Here is a 19,775-nt window from a genome sequence, read left to right on the forward strand (position 1 = left end):
CAAGAAATCCAATCACCCCTTATGGGGCAAAACTCCCAACAGTAGGCAGTGGGAGGTGTGGCTAGCCAGCACGGTGCGGGAGGACCGACTGGCCCTTCTTGACCAAGCCCGGCGTGCCGCGATCGCCAGTGGGGCCCTGGACTGAGGGACCCACCCACTGGACCTGAATGTGATTTTTTTTAAATAAAAAAGTTTTATACTACTACTTATACTGCTCGTGCAATGGTAAAAGGTTCAGAAGGCTCCGAGCTGCGTCGAAGTCACGGGTTCCAACCCGGCCGCTGCAACCACAGTTCCACGGGGGTGAAACTCAAGAACGCTTGTATAGTTAGATTTCGGTGCATGTTAAAAGATACCCACCAGATGGTCAAAATTAATCCGCAGTCTCCCACTACATGCCCCATGATCAGATCGTGGATTTGGCACGCAAGAACTTTTCTTTTTTTAGATCTGCAGTGCCTTCCACACAATAAATACATCCCATTTTGTGACGCAACGGGATCTCCTCGATACAATGCTATGTCGAATCATGATGCACACCCGTCTTTCCTGTACAAGTGCTGCATTATTTTTAATGTGTAAGCATTCTTTGGAGAGTACCCCGGCAATTTTGTTAGCAAAATCGTCTTCGTAACGTGAAAAGTGTGACACCTTAACCATAGGGATGATGCCATAGTGCTTCATAGAAAATGCAAAGGGAAGCCTATAGTAGGGCTGGACCAAATGAAATTTGGGAAACAAAAGCAAAAGTAACAGCAGAGTCAAAGAATGCTTACGCATTCGTAGGCAATTCTCCGAATTCCTGTATAAATTTTTTTAGATGTTTCTTTAGTCTTTGTTGCACGTCCTGCCATGTAAGAAACTGAGTATAATGCAGCTTGAGCTACTTGTCTGTTTAGTGTCTCCTAGATGTCTCATAAAAAATACAGCCCATTACAACAAAATTAATGTAACAATCGGCACAGTAGGGTTCAGGTGGAGTGAGAATTTTTTTTTTTATTTTGAGCATGACTCTGAAAGTAGAGGAGGACCTAGTATTCACAGCCACTATGGTACATAACGGCCAGGAACACGTAAATGCAGCTGGCAGTTTTCACGAGAACAGAGATGATAAAAAAAGAAAAAGAAAGAAAAAGAAAGCTGGCTTCATAAGGTCAGAAGTGAACGACGGATCCCTTTCCCTCCATCGAATGAAGAGAAAAATAATAAAAGGTGGTTTTGAAGAGTTCTTTCGATGATATTAAAAAAAAAAAGTGCTTCCCACCTACACAGGGTGTGGATGTTGGTTGGCAGCAGTTGTGTACTGCGATTACAATGACATGCACGTTTCTCTCTGTGTAGCCCTCAATGAAGAAAAAAGAAATGAACAGTTGCCTCTAAGAAATTCCGCCAAAGTTGAAGAAATTGGGGCACAAAATAACTCCCAAAGTCACACACATGCACACACGCCTTGCCAGACACCGCTAACAAACACTTCTTTTCTGTCTTTCAAGATCAGCGAGTCGCGTATACATACATGGCAATAAATAACACAGACAGGGATGAAAAAAAAAAGGTGTCTTTCTTGCAAGGTCAAAATTTATGTTGCCGATTTCTTTCTTTCTCTCCTTTCCAACCCAGCAAACACGTGTCGTGCTGCTGGTCGATTGGAAAGCTCGATGACTGTCGGCAATGCCGACTGCCCCAAGAGCTGGCGGCTTCAGGCTGGCGCCATTCGTAAAAGGAGTAAACTGTGCCTTGCACTCCCGGACAAACGAAATATAAAACTAAATGTACAAGCCAAGCAAACGCTATGCTCTGGCAAACTCCTCTCCTTCTTCACTCCTTCTTCTCGGGTTGAAAACGCCCACCACCGATCTGCATCGCGTGAAGCAAAATGTTGTTGTGGGTTGGTCTGATGAAATGAATATATGCAAAGTTGCAGGTTTCCAGAGAAGACGAGCATGAGATGCAGGAAAAAAAAAAGCAAAAGAAGTGTCTGCACAGAGAGACCTTTACAGCTCAGACATCGAATAAAAAAAAAACGGAGGAACGAAACAACAACTGAGCGCAAGAGAATGAAAAACAGTGGTAAGCAAGCTTTCACCCAAGACTAAAGTATCACAGCTGAAGTGTCGTGTGGCAAAAAATTCTCTCTCAAAACTGGCGGCTGCCATGGTAGGCGGCGAGGATATCTTCAGATTTATGAAATAAATCGGGAGTGGGTCTGTGGTGGGGAACTGCTGCACCAACCCCGCATTCCTCTACACTGTGGGTAGTGCACAGCGCACTGCTACGTCCGTTGGGAGTGAATGTAAGAAGCCCAAAAGCAGCAGAAATGGGCAGTTCGACGTCGCTGCCTCTGCCGTCGTTGAGGTGGCAGCAGGGAGACCCAACACTCGCCGAGAAGTGTAGTAATAGCTCTCTTTCCTTCCGTAGACTCAATTTTCTAGCCTTCCCCTTATGACTGCTGAAAGCTCGCTGCCTTATGCTGGCCACTCGGCATTTCCAAAATAAAATGAAAAAAATAAAAGAAATAATAACAGCCAGACTAGAGGAGAAGATGCTAGGAAGAGGCTGAGGACTGTTCTCCACTGGGTAGCAGCTTGAGAAGGGCTTGGACCGTCTCGAGCAGCGGACGCAGCAGGTCTGCCTCGCTCGGTGCCGGAGGCGGAGGTGGCTCCGGCGGAGAACGCGGGCCAGTTGGTCTTTCCTCGTCTACAGGTGGAGTCCTGGGCTTCTTTGCAGGTGGACTCTCGGGATGAGCTACGAGGAGAAACAATCGCCAGAAAGAGGTCAGTATTTTACTGGGCGTTTGCATGAATTTTGCAATTTCACAATGTGACTCCATGTTATGTCGTACTTTTTATGTACACTATCATGGTTCTAGTGTTGCATTCTCACTACTGCATAATGCTTGTTATGTATTCCACTTGTATGCTAATTATGCGCTGTAAATGTGCATTCACCCTTAGGAGGTTGTCCTGATGGTTCTTCCTTGAGACCTCCTTCTGTAAAGCTTCCGGTGATGCAAACTTTGGGTCCTTTCTTTTCGAGTTTTATATCTGTGAAATTTGGGGGTGGGGTTAAAAAACAAATAGACCTGTCGGGGATTTCGTCCTTTTCTGTTGTCCTCCATTACTGATTCCCGGTATCAGCACTCCCTACAATATTAATGCAATATCGACTAAACGAATCCCCCACCCTTCTCTGGGAAACATCCCCTCTGGGAATAAACATCCCCTCAACGTTACAGTTATCGCTTGCAATGTCAGTGAACGAGCAATGTCAGCACTGCATTAATTCGCTTCCTCATGCACTATCGCCGTTTACATGTATGTGACCTGTGGGATAATGTGATGCGACGCGCTATTGTCATAGTAAAAAAAAATGCAGCAACTGAAAAAAGAACAAGCTTTTGTTCACTGAACGCCGGCAGGTGCTGTATGTATTACCTTTTGGATATACCCGTTTCCACTTTGAGCCTTAAACGACACCGAAGCACCTACAATAATCATGTTATTATTATCAATATGATACAAGTTGATAGAACTTACAAAAGGTGGGCAGCATTCATTAGTATTGGCCATTTGGCTTTCTCGCTTCCTTTAGGCGTATTATCATTTATGAAAGGGCTACGTTCAGGGAGAAATCAGGTTTAACCGAATTTTTGTGAATTTTGTTCCAGATGCAAAAATGGGGGTTTATTAAGTTTTACCCGAACACAAAGGACCCTACGTATATTGCATTAATTTACTTCAAATAAGGTCCTTCAATTCCTTTGAATGACGCGACATGTAGATACTGTAACATAACGTACAACTGCGAGCCAGAAGTCAAGGCCCATGGAATCTTCCAAAGTGAGTTTGCAGGGACAAAAAGGAGCTCAGCAGGCAGTATTCCAGTGTTCTGTTAGCACCAAATACAACTTAAGCAATGCTTGCCTATCCCCAAACATGCCCTTACATCTGGTTGGACCATCAGCTGACTGGGCACTTTGAGGAAACAAGACACACAATGTACTAACTACTTATATGCTGCTTTCATACTTATGTTGAAATAATAGTAAGCATCGTGCACCCATATTCAAAATTCTTATAGGAAGGGGTTTGTGAACTATTTTGGAATGCCGGTTGGCTTACACATAGTCAAGGTATTCAGAAACCCCTAATTAATACTGACTGCAACATGCATTTAACATCGTAACTGAACAGGAAGCGAATGTGTGTGTTCAGTTGAGGCTGGGTTGCAAATCACTTTCAAGAAAATACAGAAGTGCAAGTGAGGCAAGCAAGCATTAGGTGCAGAAAGCATTATGGAAGATTGCTCTACAAAATTTACTGCATGAAAAGCACCTCCTCTGCGCTCTTCATGCACTGACAATATTGCGAACTGACAATAGCACTGAAGATCAGTGAAAATCTGGCCAAAATTGGTACTGCGAAATCGCAGAAAGCAAAGAGTGCAGGAAAGCTAAGAGTGGCGAGCATCCCAAGAGCCCTCACCTTCGCTTTCACCTTTTCCCGTCTCTTTCTCAGCCTTGGACAGGGCATCCTTGCAATGGCCTTCCAGTGAGCGCAAGTAGTCAGCCAAGCCAAGACAGGCTGGTGCTATGCCCTCATGTACCGAAAGCACAAGAAGGACTGCACGAAGGTCCTGTATAAAAATAAAAAAGTGGGGGAGAGAGAGGAAGTAATAAAGAAAGATCATTTCAATGAAGCGCCTGCTCAGCCTTTCTCAATGACAGGTATGCGCTAAAACCTTGTTCATTCGGATTTCAAGGGACTGAACAAAAATGTCAGAATTAGACGTGTGTCAAATTATCAGGTGAATTAAGAAAACAATAAACAAATGTTTACTATATCAACATGGCTTTATTCAGTGATGAAATCTGCATTCTATTTCACAAAAAATTAGCCTAGTAGCTGCAATTCTGATCATCTCACGACTGATAAGTGCTCACAGTGATGAAGGCCTTGCAATATTCTTTGCAGTACGGCCGCGGTGCGAGACCTATGTAATCATCAGGGTAGACATACTTTTCACCACTGCGCACACATTCCCGTTTAATTTTCCGCCAGCGACTCTGTTGGCAACAGATTTTCCACTGTAATGTAGCCAGCAGGCCCAACGTCAGCAAGTGAGATGTGGTAGAATCGCTTTTGATCCTCGATAGCATCAGCTGTGTTTGTGACGTGTTGCTGTGTTGTGCCCACCTCGCACTGAGTCAAAGTGAAACGAAGCTACTGCTCACCACAACCACAGCACAGGAATTCGTGGTTGCTATCGATGTGATCACATCATATCAAATGATCTTATAAAATAAATCCTGTATGGTGACCAAGCAGTCCTGTGTGGCAGTAAACACACTATAAAGGCGCAAAGCATTTCTTTCATTCCAATATGGTTTTCGCTGATGATTATGGCAATGTGGACTCCACCGCTTCGTTTCGGTTGCATGCTTGTGTGGTTTTTTTTTTTAATTATTTTCCCATTGCACATTTGTGGCACTGGGTCATCTGGACTTACGGATAGGTGGCCAAAGATGTCCTAACCGAGTTTCCACACTATTAAATAATAAATATGTTTGCCAGGACCAGAGGCCAAGTCATAATGCTTCTGAATTAACGAGACTTTACCATAGTAGGAGCTAACTCAACTTTCTCAAGACTAGCACAAGCGTTTAGGAATTGCTGATTGGCTTTAAAAGCTTCAGAAAAAAAAATAAATGTTTTTCACATCTAAGGACGCCTTCTTTTGTGGCTGTTTTTCAATTTATTCTCTTGATTTATGCAAATTTTATTCTCCTGGTGAATCTTGTAACAATAGCTTGATGCATGGTGGTGCAGTACCTACTATGGACTACAGCAGTCATAAATTTGTCACACAGTACTCGCGAATTGCCATGCAAGCTTTCTGTGTGTTCACACTCCTGTGAAGTTCCCTTGTTCGACTAGTGCCCCTGTCAGGACAGCACGAACTTGATGATAACTTAAAAGCTAATGGACTGAAACAGTTTTCAATGACAGCCTTGCGTACTTGATAAAGATTAGCTTTTCTTTAAAGGCTGTTTACCTTTTCCAAGTGTTATCCCTTTGATATCACTTTTTAGACTTTCGTTTATATGAAATTTTAAAGCGAAGCTTTCTTTGCCTCTTCCTTCGACTTTCCTACTGCTGCTGCTGCTATGGCTGCGGCTGTTTCGCACACTACATTGGGGGGTGGTTCAGAGTGCGTAGGTGGAAGGAGCGTGGCAGAGAGGAAAGGCAATGCGAGAAACTCATTAGGACCTTTCCATCATGTTGCATTTGAGCAGTGCCCTCTGAAACTCCCTGGGCATCGCCAAATTAGCCTCTTGAAAGCTGCGATTATTCGTGACCCCCCGCAAAAGCATTGCAGAAATGGCGGCACTTACACTTCTGCCAACATGCAACAGTCCAGAGGAGAGGTAGACAGAATGGCAGAGAGTAGCAGGGAGAGGAGGCAGATAATGGGTAGAACATAAACACAAACTCGACCTCTCACTACAGCCTTTGCAAGATCATGATATAGCCCTGCTATCGTAATTTCATAAATACGCCCATAATACAGCGCCATCAGTTCCGCCTTTTGAAACTCCTCATTACAGGTCACAACGGTTTTACAATCTGTTCAACTTCATGTGCATCTACGAAAAGGCTAATTCATTTCACTAGTCCACTCTTCCAAGAGCTATTCGCCTTTTGAATGACCTCCCTAACACTGTAGCTTATGAGAGCGACCAACAAAATTTCTGGCTTCTTCTAACAATGCATTTTTCAAACTCTAGATAACCTAACACATTATTTTTGTCATCACCTTTCCCGTTATTCATGTGCAACTATGCGCTACATACTCTTTTTGTTATAGCCTAACTATATCCCGCTCACTCTGTAATTCTATTGATTATATTTTACGGCACGAAATTTTATTGTTGAATGAGGTGCCGCATTCAAAAGCGTTTGGTTTATTCCTTGTAGATATTGTAATACTGTATTACTGTATATTAGTGCATTTCTTAGCCTGTATCTTTTGTATACGTATTTGCATATTTATTTTAATTATTCTGTGTTAAAATCTTTCACTGTACTCTCACCCCTTATACAATGCCTCTAGAGGCCTGAAAGGTATCTTTAAATAAGTAAACTGCCACGGTCGTGACACGAGTGAGCAGCCTTGCCGCTCTTTGCTTGCAGTTCCCAAACGGGGGAGGGGGGAAGGGGGTAGAAGGAAAAGGTATCGTCAGAAGGCAAGGAAATGCTATTACTATAGACATGACAGCACTTGCTGGCTAATTGAAGGTACGGCATGGTAGGTTTCTGCTGTTTTTAAAAAATAAACACTATGCAAATTTATCAAGCAGATAAGTAATGCAGGGAGTGCAGACAAAAACCAACATTAAATCACTGTAGAGTCTAGGCAATACTACTGAAGTGGTCGCACGTCAAATCAATACTTCTGTGCTCAACGGCTATGGCACTGCTCAAGGCCACAGGTTCAATCCTGTCTGTGGCACCCGCATTTCGACAGGAGCGAAATACAATAATGCTCATACACTTAGATATAGGTGCACGCAAAAGAACATCAGGGTGTCAAAATTAATCCGGATTTCACCACTATGGCGTGCCTCATAATTTGACTTGTTTTGGCATGTGCAACCCCATTTAATTAAAGTTCTTCCGCCATGATGCAATATGCCACGTGAGGCAATCTCAACTCTCTCACAGGTTATGAACAATGGCGCACAACAATGCCTCCAGCAATCACATCTCCCTGTGTGTGCTGTGTAGTACGCAGACAGACAGCAGTGGTGCACACAAAGTAATGTTCGTTAACATCAACTCACCACTTTTGTATTAGACTAAATGTTGAAGAAATTGAAACGTTCACTGTCAACATCACCGCTAAATATCTTCAATCAAAGCAAACAGCAGAGAGAGCTTCGCTTACATTGATTGCCGCAGTACGTGGGATCCACATAATTTTTTTTTTTTCCAATAAAAGCTACTCGGAATTCATTACGCATGCAGCCATTCAATTTGAAGAACACCCGATTTGCCAGAAAACATGGATAACCCATTAAATTTAGCCATTTTCAATACTTTTCTAACTGGCCGTTTAGGAGCAGCAGCCTATATTAAACTAAACACAGCTGCAGTAAGTTAACAGACAATTGTGGAACATCACAAGCCTTGAGCTGCTTAATCATCTTTCTACGTGAGCATTGCACTCTGCTTCTATGAGTAGTGCTAATTTCTGTCACTGGAACTTATCATAGCCTATTGTTGCAACACTTGCATATAATTAAACTTATACAGCAATAAAAGAAAGGACATCAGTGTACGAGCACAAATAAAAACAAATGCTGGGCATGCACTCACAGCGGTGACGCGATGAACATGTTTCTTAAGGTCTTGTGCAACGTCCGACGTCACCAGGGCGTTTGCCCTAGACAGGATGAGGTTGGTGACACTTTCCTTGAGAACTTGCTTGCCAACCTAGAATGAGACATCCATCAGAGAAATGTCAAGAAGTTAAAGAGGAAGAGTACAGTATGGGAAAGGCGCAGAAGAGGATTGTTGTAGAGCGAGTCGATGCTGGTAAGCTACACAACATAAGTTGCACTATCCACTTGCTCTTGATTGGGGAAAGTTGGAGAACAATTAGTAAGGCTCAGGACTGCTTTTATAAAAAAAATACGCAGAATTCAGTACTCAAACTGCGTAATTCACGACTTGCTTTCTGGAATACCGTGCCACTTAAAGTTAGACTGATCTGCACCAGTATTTAGAAGACCTGATCTCATTTTTATGAGATATATGTTGATAACTTCTTTCAAAGGTTCCAACTGCAATGTTTATTTAAAGGAGGCTGCCTGCAGCCATGAGCTATGGGACTTCCTTCTGTATACTTTAACATGTAACAGCAATACATAATAAAGTGTAAAGGTTCTGTTGATGTCACACTCTCAAAGCCAACCCTAGCAACATCGCAAGTGTAACCAGTGTTGGGCCAACATTGCCAAATGTAGGGCGAATGTGGCCCAATGCTGGGTATATATTGGTCTTGTTTCTCTTGCTTCTAGGGAAGTGTCTATTAGAATAAAGCACACAAAGTTTCGGACCCCATTTAAGGCCTCACTTAAGCGAACAAATATTTGAGTCCCATAGGAAAAAAAATTTTTTTAAGATTCGAGGACGCTTAAGCTTTGCCTTTAAAGAGTGGAACGTGATAGCATTCAAAGATCCCCGACTGCTTCTCACGCTTCCCGGAAACTGGAGCATATGTAATCGTAATGTTTACCTGGAAACGCTTGCCACAAATGCTATGCACGAAGGCGAGTGCCAGCTGGAATTAATGCAAGGAATCAGGCGCGCCACTCTGTGGCCCCCAAGACACCCATCGCGGCGGCGCGCACAAAATAGCGGACGCCACGGACAGTGTGTGTGTGTGAAGGGGGTTCTTTGAGTCTTCGTGCAACAGAATTGTTTTCTCGTATAGTCAAATTACAATCCAAGAGCTATCATGTCCGTAGGTAGTGTGCAAGTCATAGTTCAAGATTTTTCTGCGTATTTTAGCTTGAGAAATTAAATTAGTTCAGTCAATTCATTGCATCATATGGAAGGCCCAAGTATATGTGGTTCGAAAATAGACGTTTGACGACCGACACCTGACGCCTAATTTTCTGTGACATGGGCTCCGTAACACTGTCGCGTTGGAAACCTTGGCAACAGCTTACATACAAGCTTGCCCTGACTAGTAGGCAATCCACAAGGGTACGGATGTTTCAATAAACTGTGAGGTTGCTAGAGCAGAAATACTAAACCATGCTTAAAAGGGTGTTCGACAACTGCCACCATAGCCAAGAGTGGTGCCGGCTACCATTCCCAGCACTAGAGCCAGTGCACAAACACCCAAAACAGCGGGCAGGGTGATGGCCACTGTGGTAGCTCAATGGTACAGCATGGAATGCGCAATGAGGAAAATTGTGGGTTTGGCTCTACCAACAGCAAGTTTTCCTTTCATTCTACTTTCTTTCTATTGTCCCTATTGTTCCCACATCTAAACTGAAAAAAAAAAAGAAAAAAAACTTCATTTGCCGTACACTTTCCCTGGCTTCATAGTCTCTTCACTTCATGTGGTTTTAACTAGCAAAAGAAATTAAATTCTGGGAAGTGCCCAAACCACAATATGGTTATGACGCATGCCGTAGTAGGAACTCCCAATCGATTTTGACCTCTGAGGTTCTTTAACGTGCAGCTAATTCTTAAGTAAACTAGCGTTTCTGCATTTCACCCCAATCGAAATGTGGCCATTGCGACTGGGATCAAACCTGTGACCTTGAGCTTTGCAGTGCAACGCCATTACCACAAAACCAACAAAAAAGTTACTAAGAACAAAAAACGAGCTCTTGGTTCCCCCTTATTGACGCACTAGCATTAAAGCCCAGTGTTGCAGAAAATCCCGCGTCGGTGTCTGGCATCTTGCATTATTTCAGCAAAAATCATTTCGAACCACGCATGCCCCACCACGCAGGCCCTCCATGTTATTGAACTAATTGAATTTCTCAAGGTAAAATATGTCAGAAAAATCGTAAAGCACAACTTGCACACACCCTACAGGCATGATAGCGTCGGATTGTAATTTGAATGTACAAGAAAACATAATTCTGTTACGTGGAAAGTGAAAACACAATCCCTTTTCGCAAATCTCAAAAGGCATAAAGCGGTGCGCCCGGTTTCTTGCAACTGCTCCAGATGGCACTCACCTCCGCCACATCACGACCCATGCAAGAGGCCGTGTTTCTACCAGAAAGCTTGCCTTCGTGCATAGCGTTCACCACCAGTTTCCCAACAAGCGTTACGGTTACATAAGCTGCAGTTGCCGGGAAGCGTGAGAAGCAGTCGAGGATTCTTTGAATGCTATAGCGTTCCACTATTAAAGGCGAAGCTCAAGCCTCCTTCAAACTTTTCTTCTTGCTCGACCTATAAGCAAACTACTTATTCATAACAGAGGGGGCCGGCACACTCACCTTTGGCACCAAGAGTGAGAATAGCCGGAAAACCATGGGGTTGTTGAGATAACCGCGCTCCTCCAACAGCACTGCTGATACACAGTTGGTGCAGTACGTGCTACTCCGCAGGAACTCGCCAAACTCTGCGGACTTCTGCAAGTTTAAGCACAAAAGAAGAAGAAAAAGAAAGGCGACAACGATGTTGTCAATGCACTCGTGTTATGCTGCAACGTTAAAAAAAATTCTCACAATGCAAGGTGTTCACAGACTGCTGCATTAGTTTCATGCAGTGCTAACAGTGACACCGCTGCAGTTAAGTAGGCCGGAACTTGAGCCATGTCAACGGCTGAACGTTTGCAGGTTTCTACAGTGTGCGACTCTTTAGCACGTATGAAATGGATTCGGAATAGTCTGTATTGCAGCCTCCTTGCATGCACAGGTACATACACACATTTCCGTGCCATTATTCATCTTTTACTGAGAAGCAGCTTTGTTATAACAATATTATCCACATCAGCAATTACCACCTTGAAGGTTCAGTGTTTTTATGTTTCAATATGTTTTTATGTTGAATGTTCAATGTTTATTTTTTTTAAGCTTTTCTTAAGCATGTGTTGAAAATCAGGAAGCGAAGCCGATGTAGAAAACGTCTTCTTTGTTTGGCATTTGCAAAAACAACTCAAAATAATGCGGTCAAACACACTTGTCCATGCTCACTTCTAATTTCTTCTCTTGCAGAGCATAATATTTAAACATATGGATTGTTACGTTGTAACAGCGTAAAGTGAAGACGCACAATATTCAGTCAGAGGTGCCATATATATCAACAAATCGACCTAGAATGTTCCATCATGAAATCAACAACAGGTAAGATACTAGGTGTGCCTTGGACTAAAGAACATAACACTGCTCAAGCAGAATGGAAAAATTTATTCTACCTGTTAACGCAATGGCAGGTATGGGTGAAATACCAGCACTTGTAATATGTCCCTCTGATTCCCCCCCCCCCACACACACACAAAAAAAAAAAGAAAAACAAAGCAGAACTTGCCTCCCCCTGAAGAACCTCCAGCCAAAGTCGAGGGATAAGGTCGATGTGCAGTGGAACGCCCTCGATAGACACCATGGCACCTAAACATACAGACAGGTATATTTAAGTGCTCCCCAACATGACACACAGTTATCTCAGTTGACCAGCATGTGCACTTCATTACCAATGGGAATAAGTGGAGTTGACATGGTTGTCAAAATTGACCAGAAAGTGCACTTAATCTTTAATGGGAATACGAGGAAGGATCAGAAGTCAGCTCTTCAAGACATAGAAGTTAGAACTCACTCAAGTTCACCAGGTCTTGGGACATCAGGCCCTGGGACAAGGCTGCTCGAAAGAGGGTCTCCACAAACTGGTGGTATGGGAGGAAAAAGTCCAGAAGGGCCTGGTCGTATTCAGGGTCGACTCCCTGAAAAAAAAAAAAAGGATTGTGTGAATGCACACTTGTGAAAAACCTCATAATATATGCATTCCGTGGGAAAAAATGCTGGTCCAAAATTAAGAGGGGGTTATAGCTCGAGGCCAACTCTGGCTTCCCCAGTCAGACACATGTGAAACGCAGAAATGTTTTCTTTAAACAACCAATTTACCCATTTAGACAAAATCTGTCTCGTTCAAGAAAGAAAGCTGAATTCCACTGACTCCATACCCCAGAATATTGATTTAAAGCCTCAACACGTGAAAGATTTGTTCTAAAAATTGGTAAGTCTCAAAAAAAGGAAAAAGGGCTGATGTACAACAACAACAAATTCGTAGCTTTGTACGAAGAACAGATGTCACAGTTCAGTAAACAGCATCTGCTAAGGCACCTGAAGTAGACAAACGTGATATATCAGTTTAGAGCTTATGTGAATTAGTTGCTATGTTTACGAGGGCTTTGCTGAAGTCCTGCTTACGAGTTCATGGCATATGTCAGAGGGGTGTAAAACATAAATTTTGTCTGCTTTAGATGCAGGTACATGGTAAGTTGTTCCCCACCTTGGACGCTTCCAGTTGGCTCAGATGGAGAAACATCTGGAGAATGGGACGCTGAGGCCTCAACGTAGTCTTGGTTGGATAAGTCTTCTGGCCTCGCCGGGGAAAGTACGGACCGGTGGTCACTGCGATTTGAAGCGAGATGCCATGAATGTTGCCATGTTTTCCTTGCAAAGATTCTGCTAAGGCAAGATTCAAGATCCACTATATTTCGCTAAGCAGTCCCAAGTAAAAAGCTTAATGAGAAAATAAAAACGCAGTAATGAGGCATCCAGAACTAATGCAAGTGTAAGTCACTACAACCAGCAATGCTGCAAAATATTTATTTTCTACAGCAAGTCCATTACAATGTCCAAAATACACTTGAATCAACCAAATATCTTTGCGAATGCATTAAACATTTTATTAAAAGGAAATTCATAAAATGATCATAATATACTATCTAAACAAATAAGGAACTTGCTATATCTACTGGAAAGTCTGCTGAAATGGCAACACAAGTAGTGCATCAAGGATAATTTCTTTTTTAAGTTTTAAAGAAAAGAGATTAGGTCTCACTCAGTCCGTTGCTCTCGAGAAAACTGCTATGGCAGCTGGCCAGCAGGGGCACGATGGGACCCACCGTCTCCCGAGGAAGCAAGGTCACCAACTCCTTGAGCACCTCTGCATCAGGTGAAGGAGAAAAAAAAATTACCGACGATTACGTTACTTCCTAATGCGAAATTTGAGCGCAGCAAATAAGCTGTTTCACCTTTTCGATAGATTGAGGCAAAGAAATCGAGCAACACATGTATGCGCTATCACAGAATGTTTTTTTTATTTTTCACACGTATTCCTTTAACAAAGACTCCACTAACAGTTCTTGACAGTCATGAAGGAAGCTTTGTGGTCGGAGAAATAGACTGATATATGTTCGACTTGGTACACCAATGCTTGATTCTCAAAGACGAGATCTATACAAGTGCCTCGCGAGGTTGTCACAGCCGTGGGGGAAGCAGAGGCTAAGCGCCGCCGCCGAGAAGACCCTGCCGTTCGCGCCGCCGAAGCGGAGGCTCATCGCCGCCGTCGAGAGCAACCAGCAGTAAGCGAGGCTGAAGCAGAAGCTCATCGCCGCCGCCGAGAAGACCCTGCAGTTCGCGCCGCCGAAGCGGAGGCTCATCGCCGCCGTCGAGAGCAACCAGCAGTAAGCGGAAGCGGAGGGGGGCGGCGTGTACACCCAGCGGCAAACGATGGGGGCAGAAGCGCGCGCAGCAAGCGGACAACACGATAAAGGGAGGAGGGAAGAGATAGCAGCGACTGACTGATGCCGCTGACGGCGATAGTGAGTCAACCCCAGCTATCCGCCACACAAGAACAGGGGGGGGGGGGACCCTTTCCTCCTCTTTCTGCATGGCGGCGACGGTGTTCTATGCAGTCACGTTATCTTGACTCTCTAGCGGCGTCAGCGGCATCCAGCGGTATCAGTCGGTCGCTGCTAGCGCTGGGGGGATGAAAGGGGGGCGGAGCTGGTTACGAGGCCGACGACAACGCCGCCGCCGACGCGAAACCCAGGAACGGACGCCAAAGAGCTGCGCTCTAAAAAAAAAGCAAAGAAAAGAAAGCAATGCAGTAAGAATGATGCCCGCAACCCTAACACAGTCTGTTTTAATTCGTGTCACGAGAGATTTTCTTACTACAGCCGCCACACGTAGTCATTTTTTCCCCATTTACTCCACCTCCAATTGCTACGGTCAAAGCTTGCATCCAAGCACTGTTTGGCTGTGGCAGGCAGTTGGTGGAAACCCCAGGCCTTAGCACTCTTTGTGTTCGAGACTACTTATGACTGATCAACTAGTTAGTGGCGCAGCTAACACCAAAGATTTCTAACAAATACACAGGAGTGTTCTTGACAGACATAATGTTCAAAGAAGAATACAAGCGATACAGTGCCATGTCTGCATCCTTTTTTTCTTTAATCTAAGTTCTACCTTCAGGCTGTTAGTTTAATCATGTCCACCCAACTAGCCCAAGCCTGCAGCTTGTAGGATACAAATTCAAAGGAGGTGGCACACAAAAATCTAGTATGGAGTACGTGTTATGAGATTTACTCTGGTGATCACAATGAAACATGGCTATGAATCAATTACGGGGCGTGGTAAACAAACAGAAAAGCCTGTATAGAAGCGAGTAAGTACAGCAAAACCTCACCGATACCTAAAATGGCGACAAAACACACCAGAAGGAAATGTACGACAGGAGTTTCGCAATCCGCATGGTGTGGTGTTTTCAATGTTCCTAACTGAACAAGACTGCATCCAGGAACAAGACAAAAGAGACCAATGTGATTTTAACATTCCAAAGCAACAAAGAGGCAACGTGAAGTGGAAGGTTGTACATTTGTTTCGACCACCCGAAATTTGACCACCTGAATCCGCATGCGCCTTTATACATTCAGCCTCGTTCGAAATTCGAGCCGCCACAGATTTAAACTTTTGGTCTAGTCAGAGCCAGCGACCACAGTGAGCAACCAGGAACATACGCATCAACAAGGTTCTACCGTATTTCCCACATTTTGAACTGGGCTCTTTACTTGTGCTGTGCCAACTCACCGAGGCAGAGCAGGCGCACTTGTGGAGGCACATAGCTGTTGAGTAGTGTCAGCAGGCGCCGAAGTCCGTCTCCCAATTGTGGCCACGACCTTAGGGTGGCCAGTGGCTCAGCTGCGTTGGCCGAAGCACAGGTGCGCAGGAGCTCTAGCACTAGGGACAGCAGGTCTGCCAGGTCTCCCGTCACGTGACAGGCCGTTGCCTCATGGTACATCACGTGCAGCGTGTGCAGGGCCTGTTGATTGTAGCAATCCCGAACCAGGACGACAACAAAGAGCATAAGATTCAAGAGAAAGTAGCAAGCTTAAATAGGAGGTGAGCAAGAAAAGCTAAATGAGAAGTAAAATAGTCTATTGAAGAAGTTTGCCAGTTAAAGCAAAGGGCAAAAGCTTAACTGTTTTCATAGGCTTTTACTTTAATGTCACACAGTAGGGGGTAGTAGTCTAGACATTTAATTTCCTCTTGGCAATGCAATGTTATCCACACACAACACTTACACAAAATGCTACTGTGCATTCCAAGATATGTTCAATTCACTTATAGTTCTTACATTCTTCAAATATGCTGCACTTCCCCTTTCACAAGTGTAGCATGGCAGTATATTTTGCAACTACACATACTGGTCTCCATTACAGCGATAGCTGTACAAGCTACTGCTGCAACTTGTGCAGGCATACTAATGTCACAGCGATAGCAGTAAGATCTATCCCTGTAAAGTGTGCCGAACTACTAATTTGTTACAGCGACAGCTGTAAGAGCTATCACAGTAAAATGTGCAGGTCAACAAACCTGTTCTTGATAACTAATATTTATCCCTGTAATCACTGTAAATGTGTAGGCTATTATTTTACAGCGATAGGTAATATTTATAACTAAATGTGCAGGCTACTATTCTATATTTAGCTGTAACAGCTATTACAGTAAGATATGTAGGTTAACAAACATGTTAGTGACAACTAACATTTGTCACAAAATGTGTAAGCTACTATTTTACAGTGATAGCTGTAACAGCTATCACAGTAAAATGTTCAGGTCGACAAACCTGTTAGTGATAACTAATATTTACCACAGTCCATATGTAGACTACTATTTTAGTGATAGCTGTAACAGCGGAAGACTTGCAGGCAAACTAATCTACTCTGCAACAGCTGTGAGAGCTATCGCTGTAAAATATGCAGGCTAACTGCACATCTGGGTGCACAAGCTGGCCGAGAAAAGAGGAAGCGTAGCCAACCTGGAAGAGGACAGGCAGTCCTCCAGCAGCCAGCGCCAGCAAGCGATCCTGCGGAGTGGAGATGAGGATGCGCAGTGCGGCAACCAGGGTGGCCCAGCAGACGCGGGGGTCGAGGCCCAGGTACAGTGCCAGGGTGGTGCGCTTGAACAGCGCCACCTCGCGCTGCTCCTGCTCGCTGGCACCCCGTGGCAGCGCTACAAACAGCTCCATGAGCTTCAGCAACTCACCCACCGCCTGCGAGAAAGCAGTCGGCGATGCTCAGGGCGAGTCCACACATTTCGGGCACAGGCCTGCTGCAGTAGTTTTTTTTTTGTTTTTAACGCTACTTTTACGACAGGAAACCCTTTTACCAATTCTGCCAGCTTTCTGTCCCTGTCTCGAAGCCCCCCCCCCCCCCCGAGACGCAGCTGACAGAGACGAGTGCAGACAAACAGTAGTACGATCTGCTTGCCATTGCAAGATTTTCTGAGTAATAAGTGATCATTTCTGTCCAGTCAAACCTTGGTGACACGACAAGTCACAGTGACTTATTGGTTTCTGTGACACTGCTGCTTGCTGCTATCAAATGGCAAGCATGCAATCACTACTTTACAATTAACGTTAGAAAATAAGCCTGACAGTACCAACATAGTACATTCAGAACAAGCATCAAGGAAATCTCGGATACAAGGGAAATCAACGTGTTACATCACTGTTATGCTATGTTGCCTTCTTACAGACGCACTTGTTTCAAAATTCAATTGACGTCGTTTTATCACCTTTTAGTCCTAAAGTCCATTGCTGTCGGCCTGCCCTAGCTGCCTTCTGTTCATATGTGCAGTATCTCCATGGCGTGGTACTTACCGCTGTGTACAGGGTGGTGTATGGGGTGATGTTCTTGAAAGCCCATTGGACGTTCTGATGTGCAGCCAACTGCCGAGCAAAGGTTCGCGACTGCTGGCAGCAGAGGCGTAGCAGGCCATAATAGGCTGGTAGCATACAACGGTTGAACACCACCACGTCTTGGTCATCATGGTCGGCCCTATTGGACGCAAACATATAAAGAATGATGGGGCTGATTCCCGGGTCTTCATTCATACTGGCAGCTATCAGTGTAACAGACAAGGAACACAGAAAAACAGAAAGAGGATGGATGATATCCTAGGAAGCATCCGTCCTGTCTTTTTCATTTTATGTCCCAAGCCTATTGCTGGGCTCTTTAAGCCACAGGCTTTTATTGTTCACAACGTTTTGAGACGCAATAACGAGATTTTTGCACTTTGTCTCAATTCCAGTCACAAGAAATGTGTGTGGAAAAGTAGTCACAGTTCTGAGGCGTGAGAGGATTTTTATGCCTAATAGAAAAAGTTAAGTGAAAATGAAAAATATTGGGGACCTGTTTTGTGACTCCGCAGCTGAACATACCCAGCTGGCTCATCCATTCGTTATTGCACTTTCCCACTAGGCTGGTGCATTGTTCATGTACACGGGGAGCATTCCAGATAGACAGAAGAGGCTATTTACAGGCTATTTACACTAGTTTACACTGAACTGGAGCCAGAGCGCCAGGCCGACATTCGCTCGCGCCAAGGGCACAGACCCACTTCATCGTCGTTCTCGCGGCGGCTCGTCTCTTGAGCATCGCTCGATGATATCGTAATAATATATCAATGCCAGAAATATGTTCCCTCAACATACCATAGTAGAAATATGGAAACTCAAGCTCAACTCATTTCATGGCTAATGAGAGGCAATAAAGACACAATTTGAGTCTGTCTTTGTTACTACAACAAAAACGAGTTCAAAATTCAACATGAGTGTTATTTTTATTTTATTATTAGAACGAGACACATCGATGGGGTGACCATACATGTGTCTTAAAAATAGGCTTCACTTTCTCAATTAAAATAAAATAATGCAACATGTCACTGCAGTGCTACATTTACCAGGCCTAGGTGGGTATTGTATAAAATTTTCATAAAAATCGGCAATGATTATTTTTTTAGAATGTTAAAAATGTTCCATTTTTCACTATTTCTGCAATTTTGGCATTTGGGGGATTCTATAATGAAATAGATATGTGGTGTACTTAATGCATACATGTTTTTTAGATTGCGAGAAAACTTTTGAAGATTTGTCAGAAATATGTTCAGCTTCATCACCTTGGCTAAAAATACAAAAAGAAAACTGATTTTGGGGTCAGTTAATGGCAGATACTCAAAAACCAAAGTTTTTTTGGTAATTTTTCAAGAACATACTCTGGGTGACATAAATTTAACTTCCCATGGGTGAAAACTAGTAGTAGTGTAGATTTACAAAAAATTCAAAAAATTTAGTGAGGTACAATGCATTAATTTTGGGGTGATAGCCCTTCGAATGTGTAAATTCTGCAAGTCGTTAAAATGCTCTTTTACACCTTTAGTGAAATAAAACATTTTTTTTTCCAGAAATCCGTGCCAAGCTTTGCAAAACAAAGGTTGATTTCCTTCTACAGAGATATTTTCCCGCCTCATGTAAAAATTTTGTTGAAAACTAACCATAGTGGGGACCCCCCTTAGTTTGCCCTTACCTGAGCACAGCTACTTTTAAGTATGTAACATCAACAGGGCCGAACGAAGTACTACCCGTCACCACAACATACGCTGATGACTCTAATTGACCTCTTGTTGCATCTACATCAATTGAAAGTTCTGGAGAGAGTGGTGAACTGTTGTCCTCATCTTTTCAAGTTTTTCTGGCACCAGGAGTCACGTGAGTGACCCCATGCAGCAAGGGCAAAGCATTGCTCAGGTTTCTGGTGCTTTCGTTTCAACAAATGCTCCACAGTTGGGATGTTGCATTCCTTTAAGTGACTGCCACCTTTGGCAAGGCAAGAGTGAAATGAGGAAAAATAAAAATCTCGTATCTTGGAAATATTTCATTACAGGGACAACTCCTGGC

At 43.7% G+C, this 19,775-nt stretch overlaps 1 protein-coding gene across 4 annotated transcripts in view; it reads right to left on the reverse strand.

The window, feature by feature from the left end:
* Positions 1 to 970: 970 nt before the first annotated feature.
* The window catches only part of puf (ubiquitinyl hydrolase 1 puf), a 100,468-nt gene continuing 81,663 nt past the window's right edge, over positions 971 to 19,775 (reverse strand). For all 4 annotated transcript variants that reach the window (XM_075699458.1, XM_075699456.1, XM_075699455.1 and 1 more), the window contains 11 exons: positions 17,700 to 17,877; positions 16,857 to 17,090; positions 15,626 to 15,857; positions 13,596 to 13,700; positions 13,041 to 13,162; positions 12,348 to 12,471; positions 12,063 to 12,142; positions 11,030 to 11,164; positions 8,379 to 8,495; positions 4,485 to 4,635; positions 971 to 2,745 (listed from right to left, as the gene is read on the reverse strand). In XM_075699458.1, the coding sequence (XP_075555573.1) occupies positions 2,546 to 2,745; positions 4,485 to 4,635; positions 8,379 to 8,495; positions 11,030 to 11,164; positions 12,063 to 12,142; positions 12,348 to 12,471; positions 13,041 to 13,162; positions 13,596 to 13,700; positions 15,626 to 15,857; positions 16,857 to 17,090; positions 17,700 to 17,877 (1,678 nt within the window). In that variant the 3' untranslated portion in view covers positions 971 to 2,545. The remainder of the gene's footprint in view (positions 2,746 to 4,484; positions 4,636 to 8,378; positions 8,496 to 11,029; positions 11,165 to 12,062; positions 12,143 to 12,347; positions 12,472 to 13,040; positions 13,163 to 13,595; positions 13,701 to 15,625; positions 15,858 to 16,856; positions 17,091 to 17,699; positions 17,878 to 19,775) is intronic.

Source organism: Dermacentor variabilis, chromosome 7, assembly GCF_050947875.1.
Source record: "Dermacentor variabilis isolate Ectoservices chromosome 7, ASM5094787v1, whole genome shotgun sequence".
NCBI classification, from domain to species: domain Eukaryota; kingdom Metazoa; phylum Arthropoda; class Arachnida; order Ixodida; family Ixodidae; genus Dermacentor; species Dermacentor variabilis.